This window comes from Haematobia irritans, chromosome 4, assembly GCF_050003625.1.
Source record: "Haematobia irritans isolate KBUSLIRL chromosome 4, ASM5000362v1, whole genome shotgun sequence".
Taxonomy (NCBI): domain Eukaryota; kingdom Metazoa; phylum Arthropoda; class Insecta; order Diptera; family Muscidae; genus Haematobia; species Haematobia irritans.
In genome coordinates, this window is record NC_134400.1 from 211,195,371 (window position 1) to 211,208,515 (window position 13,145).

At 35.2% G+C, this 13,145-nt stretch overlaps 1 protein-coding gene across 21 annotated transcripts in view; it reads left to right on the forward strand.

The window, feature by feature from the left end:
- Nucleotides 1-13,145, forward strand: part of LOC142235119 (uncharacterized) — an 82,941-nt gene that overhangs the window by 50,744 nt on the left and 19,052 nt on the right. For 15 of the 21 annotated variants that reach the window (XM_075306372.1, XM_075306357.1, XM_075306359.1 and 12 more), the window contains exons 7-8: nt 2,281-2,379; nt 9,804-9,881. The exons of 4 other annotated variants lie outside the window; for them this stretch is intronic. In XM_075306372.1, the coding sequence (XP_075162487.1) occupies nt 2,281-2,379; nt 9,804-9,881 (177 nt within the window). The remainder of the gene's footprint in view (nt 1-2,280; nt 2,380-9,803; nt 9,882-13,145) is intronic. 2 more of the 21 variants (XM_075306370.1, XM_075306371.1) reach the window with 1 other exon arrangement.

Genomic DNA, 13,145 nt, shown 5'->3' on the forward strand with positions numbered 1-13,145 from the left:
ATTGTGCTCATTCCCTAACATACTCGTAATTTTCACTTCCACGAAATTTTTTAGTTATTGGAACCTTTCTCTGTAATACAAATAATGTTGAAGAAATTATTCACTTTTATAAATTTTTTAAATTTTACCTTTCGCCTGCACGGAGAATCGAACCGAGGACCATACAGTTTGTAAGCCAACACACTATCCACTGGGCTACGTAGCTGTTATAGTCACCAGTAGATAATTATCGTTTTAAGTTACATTTATATAGCATAGTTTACAGCGCCCACGAGCCCATGCAAACATAACATTATTTAACAGAAACATACATTTGTTTGCCACGTGGAGCAGTGGTTAGCATGTCTGCCTTGCATGCAAAGGGTCGTGGGTTCAATCCCTGCTCCGACCGAACATTTTTTTGTTGTTTTTTTTTTTTTTTAATTTACACATTTATATTTACACTATATTAATTTTTTTTAAATGAAACTTCGAAATGTGTGTTATTAAAGATTTATAGTCAGTAACAGTGCTTGATATAAACGAAATTGACTGATTTTTGGATAAAATATTATTTTTTATTGCAAAAATAACAATCTTGTAATAAAAAACTGTTTTTGTACAAAACTTTAAAATTTGGAAGGAATTCAAAAACTAATAAATGAAGAACGTGGAGTCGAGTATAAACATACATACATAATTTTATAATATAAACATAAATTTATTTAGGAGTGAACAGTTTTTTACTAGCATTTAACACCATCGCTCTAAAATTCCTTTTATTTTTCTTTAATAATTCATTTTAAAGAAAATAAACTTTTTAAATTGTTTTAGCTGTCGAACTTAATGCCCGCTTTTATATTTGATGGTGTCCGTCAACTCCTCGTGGACTACTTTTTAATAAAGAGGAACTAAAGTTTGTTTTTTTTACATTTTACTGTGTAATTTTTCACTATTTCCTCCTTATTTCATTTTAATGTCCCAACTCTAAAAAGAGTATAGTGCCCTTTCGTTATTTTTATGAAGACCCCTGATTTCTTTTAACGAACAAAGAAAAAAATTGTGCCCATAATGCCAAAATGATAAACAAAACACATGTCCACACATACATAAAATGCTGCTCTCAAGGCGAAAACATAAGCTGTTTGTTTTTCAAATGTCTATTCTCTTGGTTCAGAATGTATATTCTCTTTATTCAAATTAAATAATATTTAGACTTAAACATATCAAATTTTTGGCCTTATCATAAAACAGTTTTCCGAAACAACATACAAGCGGTTTCACAGAAATTGTTCTCTTTTGACTCTTTTGCTGTGTTATATTGATATCTTTCGTCAACTCTCCCGGTTTCCATCTCTATTTCTCTCTATACTCTCTCTGTCGCTTTGAATAAAATATCACAACATATGTATGTTTAGTCGAAATTTGTAAATTTATATATGTTTGTATTCACACATATGATTTTTATGAAACATTGATGCCCCAAACATAATATATTCTAACATATTAACATAGATGTCCCAAACATTTAGTGTTAGTTTAGGAACATTACATGTTCGCACTTAAATATATTGTGGTTTAAAATCGTGCCCGAAACACATTTTGTTTATATCGGAACATATGAAAAACATATTTTTCTAACAGTGTACATACGAGTATGTATATCATTCACATGTGTAATCTTCAACTGGTTCATCAAATCGAAGCATGTGTCGTTTTCCTTCGTAATTTCTCTTAGAATTTATTTTAATTATTCAATTGAGTAATAAATCTGTAACATATGGGTAATATGCTGAGATATGAATATCTTTATCCCTGTTATAATATTTTGTAATCTTATTTTGAATGCCTTTCTGAGATGCATTTTGTCCATAAATTTACCGAAAAAAAAACATCTTTAGGTGACATGCCCTTAAACCGCAAAATAAAGTCTTCAAAATAGAATACATTCAAATTGCTCATTTTGCCTTGAACTCAATTGAAATGTAATACTTGTATAACAACCAATTTTTGCCACTTATATCTGGTGAAATTGAAGCGAAATTGTTGAAAAGGTTTCGCTTTTACTGTTTCTTCTGCTTATTTGACCTTTATACAAATGATGACACGAATATGAACATTCGTAATGTATACGGAGGGATTCATAAATTTGTTGTTCTTACACCATATCGTATATCTTGTTCCTTATTTAACCTCTTCAATTTATTCTTTCTCATGTGCACGCTGCCAATAAAAAACAAATATTTTTTTGGATGTCTTGAATAATTAATGAAAATAAAAAATAATACAAAACATGAAAAGCCTGCTCAACAAACGAGTCCTGCCACAACAGAAGAAAGTGTAAGCGAAACTAATGCCAATGCCAATGGTTCATCATCGAAAGCCTCAACGCCTTCTCAGGTATTTCGTTTTAGTTCAAAGAAAGTCATAACAATTCACATCTTATATTTGAATAGCCAAATTATATTGAGGCGGGTCGTGAGTTATGAGTGAAGAAGAAAAACTGATCAGCACTATATATGTATATTGATTTGTAAAGCTTATTGTCTTACCATGCCAGAGAATGAAGCCACCGAATCATGATGTTGACGAATTTTTGCTATTCGTTTACATTATGCATATTTTATTATATTTTATTAATTGAAGAAAATACAACTTCTTAAACCGTATTTAAACTTGTGTAAGACTGCGTATATTGAATTGTAAAGCTAATTGTCTTACCATGCCAGAGAATGATGCCACCGAATCATGATGTCGACCAATTTTTGCTATTCGTTTACATTAATTGGTCATAAGAAATTGTTTACAAGCGACCTAAATCTTACTAGTAGTTGTACAATTTATTGTATTCGGACTATTCAGAAAACCATCGCCGACTAGACAAACGTTTATCGGCTCTGTGCGTAAATATAACCATGGCGATAGAAGATAGGCGAACACTTGTTTACGAGCATTTCTTATGGGAAGCCCAAAATACTCAACAAACTAACGTGACAGCAAGTGGCTTGTCGCCAAATTATATTAAGGGATGATGAATAGAATTCTTTAAATTAACCCAGCAAAAAAAGCGTCGCCAAAAATGTAATGAAAATGTTCTTTTTGGATCCGGAAGTGGTGCAAAATTGACGCAGAAGCGATGAATTTAACATGGGCTTGTCATAGGACGGAAGTCCTCCTTTTCAACAGCCGTTGCACTGAATTTGCACCACTTCTTTAGGTGTGATCCGAATTCAATGTTTTGGATTTAAATAAACAAATTCTGTTATATTTTGCCAAATAAATAATTTTTATATTTTTTTATAATTTTAATGGATTTTAACGCTTGTCGGAAACGTTTGACTGCAAATATTTTCAAAAATTCACAATTTTTTCAGATTGGAATTAGTATTTTTTTCGACAAAATTTAAATGATTTCTACCATTTTATGAATTCTTACTCTGTTTTTAACCTATTTGAAACAAAAAAAGTTAAAATTAACCATTAAAAGTATGAAAATACCAAGTTATAAAAAATTGAATCAAAAGAACTTCCTGGGTAGTTAAAATAAAGAACATCATTGGGAGTGCATCTTCTGGAAGTGCTTTTAAAGTTGTGCCTTTGGAAGAACTTCCATTTTTTTTGCTGGGTTGTACTGAATCAGGCTCGGAAAAAGTTTTTTTTTGTCAAAAGGTAAAAATTTCCAGAAATTGGAATGATTTACTTTTGGATTCTTTCTATTGAGTTATACGAAATCTCAGAAAGCTTGGAACTATAGTCTTATCGAAATATTGAATACGACAATTAAATTGAACTATGGACATTAGACCTGTCCAGATTTCCAAAGTTCACATTTTTTAATGAGCACTTACAGTTTTAGAATCTCTCAATGATTGTAATAAGAACTGTGAACAAAGAGAAAGGCTTTTGCCAAAAAGTTGCTCAACGCGGTTGAAGTTAGGATTTTGGCAATTTTCGAAAATTTTAAAGGTATACGTACAAACAAATTTTTAAATAATTTATTATTAAATATAAGAAATATCTAAAAGCGCAATCTTTGAGCTAAATGCTCAAGCAAATAATAAAAAATTCAAAAAGTGAAATTTACAACCTGTTTCTGTATGTCGAACGAGCTCAATCGATCGACTGAAATCGACACAAACAGCTGAATTTATAACCAGAAATCAGCTGTTTCTATGCATTCCAGTCGATCGATAGAGCTCGATCGACATACAGAAACAGGCTGTTATTGAGCCGTTTGCTTGCTGTAGCCGCTAGAAATCAAAAAATGCAGAAAATTTCCGCAATTTTTTATACCCTCCACCATACGATGGGGGTATATTAACTTTGTCATTCCGTTTGTAACACATCGAAATATTGCTCCAAGACCCCAAAAAGTATATATTCTGGTTCGTGGTGAAATTCTGAGTCGATCTGGGCATGTCCGTCCGTCCGTCCGTCTGTTGAAATCACGCTAACTTCCGAACGAAACAAGCTATCGACTTGAAACTTGGCACAAGTAGTTGTTATTGATGTAGGTCGGATGGTATTGCAAATGGGCCATTTTTACGTACAGCCCCCATATAAACGGACCCCCAAATTTGGCTTGCGATTGCTCTAAGAGAAGCAAATTTCATCCAATCCGGCAGAAATTTTGTACATGGTGTTAGTATACGGTCTCTAACAACCAGGCAAAAATTGGTCCACATCGGTCCATAATTGCACATAGCCCCCATATAAACCGATCCTCCGATTTGGCTTGCGGAGCCTCTAAGAGAACCAAATTTCATCCGATCCGGCTGAAATTTGGCACATGATATTGGTATATGTTCTCTAATGACAATGCAAAAATTGGTCCACATCGGTCCATAATTGCATATAGCCCCCATATAAACCGATCCCCCGATTTGGCTTGCGGAGCCTCTAAGAAACGAAAATTTCATCCGATCCGGCTGAAATTTGGTACATGGTGTTGGTATATGTTCTCTAATGACCATATCGGTCCATAATTATATATAGCCCCCATATAAATCGATTTCCAGATTTGTCCTCCGGAGCCTCTTAGAGGAGCAAAATTCATCCGATCCGGTTGAAATTTGGAACATGGTGTTAGAATGTGGTCTCTAACAAACACGCAATAATTGGTCCATATCGGTCCATAATATATATAGCCCCCATATGAACCGTTCCCCAGATTTGATCGCCTGAGCCTTTTGTCAAAATTTTATTTCTATAGAAAATTTTGTCAAAATTGTATTTCTATAGAAAATGTCAAAATTTTATTACTATAGAAAATTTTGTCAAAATTTTATTTCTATAGAAAATTTTGTCAAAATTTTATTTCTAAAGAAAATTTTGTCAAAATTTTATTTCTATAGAAATTTTTTTCCAAATTTTACTTTTATAGAAAATGTTGTCAAAATTTTATTTCTATAGAAACTTTAAACTTAATTATATACGTATTTAATCGGCTTTTTATACCCACCACCATAGAATGGTGACGGGGGTATAATAAGTTTGTCATTCCGTTTGTAACACATCGAAATATCGATTTCCGACTATATAAAGTATATATATTCTTGATCAGGGAGAAATTCTAAGACGATATAACGATGTCCGTCTGTCTGTCTGTCTGTCTGTCTGTATGTCTGTCTGTCTGTCTGTTGTAATCACGCTACAGTCTTCAATAATGAAGCAATCGTGCTGAAATTTTGCACAAACTCGTCTTTTGTCTGTAGGCAGGTCAAGTTCGAAGATGGGCTATATCGGTCCAGGTTTTGATATAGTCCCCATATAAACCGACCTCCCGATTTGGGGTCTTGGGCTTATAGAAATCATAGTTTTTATCCAATTTGCCTGAAATTTGAAATCTAGAGGTATTTTATGACCATAAAGAGGTGTGCCAAAAATGGTGAGTATCGGTCCATGTTTTCGTATAGCCCCCATATAGACCGATCTCCCGATTTTACTTCTTGGGCTTATAGAAACCGCAGTTTTTATCCAATTTACCTGAAATTGGGAATCTAGAGGTATTGTAGGACCACAAATATGTGTGCCAAAAATTGTGAGTATCGGTCCATATTTTGGTATAGCCCCCATACCTGAAATTGGAAATCGAGAGGTACTTTAGAACCGTAAAGAGGTGTGCCAAAAATGGTGAGCATCGGTCCATGTTTTGGTATGGTCCCCATATAAACCGACCTCCCGATTTGGGGTCTTGGGCTTATAGAAACCGTAGTTTTTATCCAATTTGCCTGAAATTTAAAATCTAGAGGTACTTGAGGACCATCAAAAGGTGTGCCGAAAATGGTTCGTATCGTTCCATGTTTTGGAACGATACGTAGTTTATATACAATTTGCCTGAATTTGGAAATTTACAGGTATTTTAGGACCATAAAGAGGTGTGCCACAAATGGTGAGTATCGATCCATGTTTGGGTATAGCCCCATATAGACCGACATCCCGATTTTACTTCCTGGGCTTCTAGAATCCGAAGTTGTTATCCAATTTGCCTGAAATTGGAAATCTAGAGGTATTTTCGGGCCATAAAGAGGTGTGCCGAAAACGGTGAGTATCGGTCCATATTTTAGTATAGCCCCCATAAGAACGATCTCCCGATTTAATTCCCTGGGTTTCTAGAAACCGTAGTTTTTATCCGATTTGCCTAAAATTGTAAATATTCTGGTATTTTAGGCTCACAAAAACGTGTATCGGATTAAGTTTTTATCGGTCCATTTGGTAATGCCTCCATATAGACCGACTTCACTTCTTGAGGGTATAGAAGGCGCACTGATCATGAAAATTGCTTGAAACACAATGTAAAATTTCCATATTTTACTTCTCGGGTGAAAATCTACTGACTTAAGATTTCAAATCAAGACGTTATTTTATAAATTTCTTGCACACTTACAAGAGATGTTAATGATTCCTCTAAAACTCAAACAAAAATGGTTCTTATAAATCCAGAATCTGATATAGTCCTCATAGGTGAAATCTTTCAATTTATCTTCGGGAAGTGTCCTCAAGTTCTCAAGCCCTCCTGAAATTTCAAAGGAAACCCTAATATTTGGTTCATGGTGGTGGGTATTTAAGATTCGGCCCGGCCGAACTTACTGCTGTAAATACTTGTTTTAGTTTAATATATACCACATAGTCCATACGTGGTATGGACTATGTGGTATATATTACGGTGTTAGGAAGTTTTAAGATAGCTTGCCATCGGCAAGTGTTACCGCAACCCAAGTAATTCGATTGTGGATGACAGTAGAAGTTTCTACGCAATCCATGGTGGAGGGTACATAAGCTTCGGCCTGGCCGAACTTACGGCCGTATATACTTGTTTTTCAATTCATTATATTTTTTCGAAAAAAATTTATATACATTTGCATATTTTTATAATAAGGTATAAAAACAATGTAGTTTAAGAATTTTTGGATGTGTCATTAGTCGCTAAAAAATTAATTTCTTTATGAGAGATCTCACTTAAATATTTTATATGTGGCAAGCAAACGGCTCAATAAATTTCACTTTTTGAATTTCAACCGCGATGAGCAACTTTTTGGCAAAAGTTTTTCAAAATCTTTTTTCACAGTTCTTATTACAATCATTGAGAGATTCTAAAACTGTAAGTGCTCATTAAAAAATTTGAGTTTTGAAAAATCTCATACATTTCCTGGACAGGTCTAATGGACATTCAAGACAAGGCCTACTCAGTAGGTGATGCTCATGTCTGTCAATGTGTGACTTAGGATCTGTCTCATTTGTGTTAAGACGGATTTGTCACAGTTATATTTTGTATTGTCTGGAAAGATCACATTTTGCCCGTCTTCCATACACTGGGTCGTTGGCTTAAACCCGGTTTCGACCAAACATCAAAAAAATTTTCAGCGGTGGATTATCCTCTCTCAGTAATGCTGGTGGCATTTCTGAGTGTTTCAAAGCTTATCTAAGTGGTTTCACCGCAATGTGGAACGCCGTTCGGATTCGGCAAAAAAAAAGGATGTCCCTTTTCATTGAGGTGAATATAGAATAGTCTAAGTGACTATTCTACTGCCACTATACCTAACTGTAAAGATAGGTATAGTGGCAGGCAAATTGAATAAAAACTGCGGTTTCTATAAGCCCCAGAAGTAAAATCGGGAGATCGGTCTATATGGGGGCTATACCAAAACATGGACCGATACTCACCATTTTTGGCACACCTCTTTATGGTCATAAAATACCTCTAGATTTCAAATTTCAGAAAAAAAATTGTATAAAAACTACGATTTCTATAAGCCCAAGACCCCAAATCGGGAGGTCGGTTTATATGGGGACTATATCAAAACCTGGACCGATATAGCCCATCTTCGAACTTGACCTGCCTGCAGACAAAAGACGAGTTTGTGCAAAATTTCAGCACGATTGCTTCATTATTGAAGACTGTAGCGTGATTACAACAGACAGACAGACGGACAGACGGACATCGTTATATCGTCTTAGAATTTCTCCCTGATCAAGAATATATATACTTTATATAGTCGGAAATCGATATTTCGATGTGTTACAAACGGAATGACAAACTTATTATACCCCCGTCACCATTCTATGGTGGTGGGTATAAAAACAAATATTTAAAACGGCTCTTCACATTCTTAGACAAAGTGAGAGCATACACAATTATTTTTTTGCGGCTCTTATCGCAGTACGTCATATATTAAAGAAATTATAGAGACTTAAACTTACCCGCAAAATTGTGCGTACACGGTCGGAAAGGGTTATAGTATTTGTTCGTTGCGGAAAAATATTTCGCCTACCATCTATCGGTATAGGTACGTTTACACACTCACCATTAAGCCGCCAACGCCAGGGCTAAAAAAATATTAATTGTCATTTTCAGAGATTTAATTCGCTGGCTATATTTGACTAGTCGACGCTACCGCCGTGAATTAATAAAAATATAATTTTTTTTAATCCGATCAACTTTTCCATTTTCTGCCAACAAAAAAAAAAAAAAAAAAAAAAAACTCAATATTTCATCTTATCTAAAAAAACATGTGGAGCCAAAATGAACAAAGTGAGAATGTGATTGTCAGATTATTTGTGCAATTAATCTCATTGAGGTTCCGACAGGTTTGATTTGATTTTTGAATGAATTATTGACCAGCGCCATATAGATAAAAGTGCATCGGCTCAGCCGTCAAGTTATCGCCGCCGATATCAAAAATTGTACGTCAACCGTTGCCAATAAAAATTGATCAGCTTCATTCTCTGGTTTCCGTACATATGCTGCTTATAATATCTCCAAAGATCTCGACCCGCATTAATATATAATAGTTGTGAAGCATTGTGTTGTTAAATATAATAGTTCTTGTCATTGTTTCATTTCACTCTTCCGCTTGTGTTAGTTTGTTTTGTTATTTTTATGAGTGTAACTCTTTTTTTTTATTTGGAAGTTTATCGGAAAAGAATAAATTATATTAGATTATTTATTGTATTGTTCGTTTTATTTGGCTTTCCTCATAATTATGTTTGGAATTTTGTTTCCAATATCATATGAATTATGAGGCTTTCCATATATATAGGTTCGTTAATTTCATATGCTTGATATTTTTTTTTATTTAAAGATGTTATCATTTCCAAATTTAATTTTGGATTACGTGTTGTGATTTGCTATTTTCTTGATTTCGATTTGATTTCTACTTTTTTGCTTTAGTTTTTTTTCATTAAACAAATATATAATTGTTTTTGTTTCACACCCTATGAGTTAAGCTATTAAAAATCAATTTTCATAATATAAACAAATAAATAATTTGCAATTCCTTATATTCACCACTCTTTTCCCATATTTGTTTATGAAAAAAAAACAGGAACAATTACTACATTCACCATCGCCAAAATATAATTCGACACCAAAAGAAAATCGTTTATCGTATCACCAATATGATGTAAGCTTTCATACGGGTATTTAGTTTATTTATCTATTAATGTCTGGAGATACATAATACGTAGATTGCAATTTTTTTTTATTTTAATTTGATTATATTCATAAACCTTATGTGATAAGTTTTTAAGTTTTTGTGCAACTATAAATGATATTTAAATTATCATTCAGTGGGAAAATACCATACAAAAGTCTTATTATATGCAGTATAAGAATCGAAGATGTTTCTATATTATAAAATATTTTGCAAATTTAAAAAGTCGACTTTTTCTGTAACTCTTATTTTGCAAAGATTCTTCAAATCTCTTTTTAGAATCCCAGGCCATTATACGCCAGAAAAGTTTTTTGAAATTTAAAAAAGTCTACTTCTCATCGTTCCAACTTTGTCTAAATTTAGAAAATAATTTTTTTTGATTTTTTTGATTATAAAAAGTCGACTTTGGACTTATTTATTTATCCATTATTAAGTTAAAATTGATAACTTAAAAAAGTTTAATGGCTATGACCTGAGTTACCGTTGTGCGACTTTAGTCGTATTTTGCAACCTTACTGACGTCATGTGACTTTTTGTGCGACATTTTTAAAATATACCAAATATTGGCTGATAAGTCCCCGGTCTGACACATAGATGGCGTCGCTAGTATTAAATGCATATTATTTTTATATAGTACCAACCTTCAAATGATTCGTGTCAAAATTTGACGTCTGTCAATTAGTTTGTGAGATAGAGCGTCTTTTGTAAAGCAACTTTTGTTATTGAGAAAAAAAAAAAGAAATTTCGTGTTTTGATAAAATACTGTTTTCTGAAGGGAAAAAATACGGTGGAAGCTAAAACTTGGCTTGAGAATGAGTTTCCGGACTCTGTTTTCTGAAGGGAAAAAATACGGTGGAAGCAAAAACTTGGCTTGATAATGCGTTTCCTGACTCTGCCCCAGGGGAAATCAACAATAATTGATTGGTATGCAAAATTCAAGCGTGGTGAAATGAGCACGGAAGACGGTGAACGCAGTGGACGCCCGAAAGATGTGGTTACCGACGAAAACATCAAAAAAATCCACAAAATGATTTTGAATGACCGTAAAATGAAGTTGATCGAGATAGCAGAGGCCTTAAAGATATCAAAGGAACGTGTTGGTCATATCATTCATCAATATTTGGATATGCGGAAGCTCTGTGCAAAATGGGTGCCGCGCGAGCTCACATTTGACCAAAAACAACAACATATTGATGATTCTGAGCGATGTTTGCAGTTGTTAACTCGTAATACACCCGAGTTTTTCCGTCGATATGTAACAATGGATGAAACATGGCTCCATCACTATACTCCTGAGTCCAATCGACAGTCGGATGAGTGGACAGCGACCGTTGAACCGTCTCCGAAGCGTGGAAAGACTCAAAAGTCCTCTGGCAAAGTAATGGCCTCTGTTTTTTGGGGTGCACATGGAATAATTTTTATCGATTATCTTGAGAAGGGGAAAACCATCAACATTGACTATTATATGGCGTTATTGGAGCGTTTGAAGGTCGAAATCGCGGCAAAACGGCTCCATATGAAGAAGAAAAAAGTGTTGTTCCACCAAGACAACGCACCGTGCTACAAGTCATTGAGAACGATGGCAAAATTTTATGAATTGGGCTTCGAATTGCTTCCCAACCCACCGTATTCTCCAGATCTGGCCCCCAGCGACTTTTTCTTGTTCTCAGACCTTAAAAGGATGCTCGCAGGGAAAAAAATTTGGCTGCAATGAAGAGGTGATCGCCGAAACTGAGGCCTATTTTGAGGCAAAACCGAAGGAGTACTACGAAAATGGTAAAGGGTGATACGGTCAAAATTTGGTCAAGGGAAAACGCGTGTAAATCGGTGAAATCGTTTATTTAAAAAATCAAATTAAATTTCTTTTTCAAGTTCAATTAGTATAAAATTCAGGAAAAATATTCAGTTAGGCTTTCGCTTTTCCAAATCCGAATTGCCGGGCCTCACGCTTGACACCTGCCATCAGATTTTGTATAGCCACCTTGTCCTTGAACTTCTGCTCGTCCTTAGCAGTTTTTTTGGTATTCTTTAGGATCCGCTTGACAATAGCCCAGTATTTCTCAATTGGGCGGAGCTCTGGCGTGTTGGGAGGGTTCTTGTTCTTGGGAACCACCTGCACGTTGTTGGCGGCGTACCACTTCATGGCCTTTTTACCGTAATGGCAAGATGCCAAATCCGTCCAAAACAGTACGGAACAACCGTGTTTCTTCAGGAAAGGCAGCAGACGTTTATTCAAACACTCTTTCACGTAAATTTTTTGGTTGACAGTCCCGGAAGCTATGAAAATGCTGCTTTTCAAGCCACAGGTACAGGTGGCTTGCCAAACCAGATATTTCTTTGGGAACTTTGACAGTTTTATGTGCTTGAAAATATCTGCTACCTTTCCCCTTCCTTTTGCCGTATAAAACTCCTGTCCCGGAAGCTGCTTGTAGTCGGCTTTGACGTAGGTTTCGTCATCCATTACCACGCAGTCAAACTTCGTCAGCATCGTCGTGTACAGCCTCCGGGATCGCGCTTTGGCCGTCGTATTTTGTTTATCATCGCGATTTGGAGTCACTACCTTCTTGTAAGTCGATAGTCTGGCTCGTTTTTTGGCTCGATGCACGGTTGTAGACGATACACCCAGCTTATTTGCGGCATCTCGGAGAGAGAGGTTAGGGTTTCGCTTAAAACTACCGGCAACACTCTTTGTCGTCTCAGCGGCTTCCGGTTTTCGATTTCCCCCCGATCCAGACTTCCTGGCTGTCGACAAACGTTCCCCAAACACTTTAATTACATTTGTAACGGTTGATTTGGCAACTTTTAGCGATCTTGCCAGCTTTGCGTGCGAGTAGCTCGGATTTTCCCGATGCGCGAGCAAAATTTTGATACGCTGCTCTTCTTGCTTGGACGGCATTTTGACAACTGAAGAGTGAATTCCACAATCAAGATAGGAGCAACATTCTATACACACACACCTTCAAAATGAGGGGTGTTCAGGTTTTTTAAATGCAAAATTGAAAGAAATACGTCAAGTTTGTATTGACCAAATTTTGACCGTATCACCCTTTATCAACAAATTGGAAGGTTGTTATAATCGTTGTATCGCTCTCGAAGGGAACTATGTTGAATAATAAAAACTAATTTTGACAAAAAAATGTGTTCTTCTTTGTTAGGCCAGGGACTTATCAGCCAACCTGTTATATCACATTCCCATCGCAATTTCGACTTTGCCATTTTTTTCGTAAATTTTCG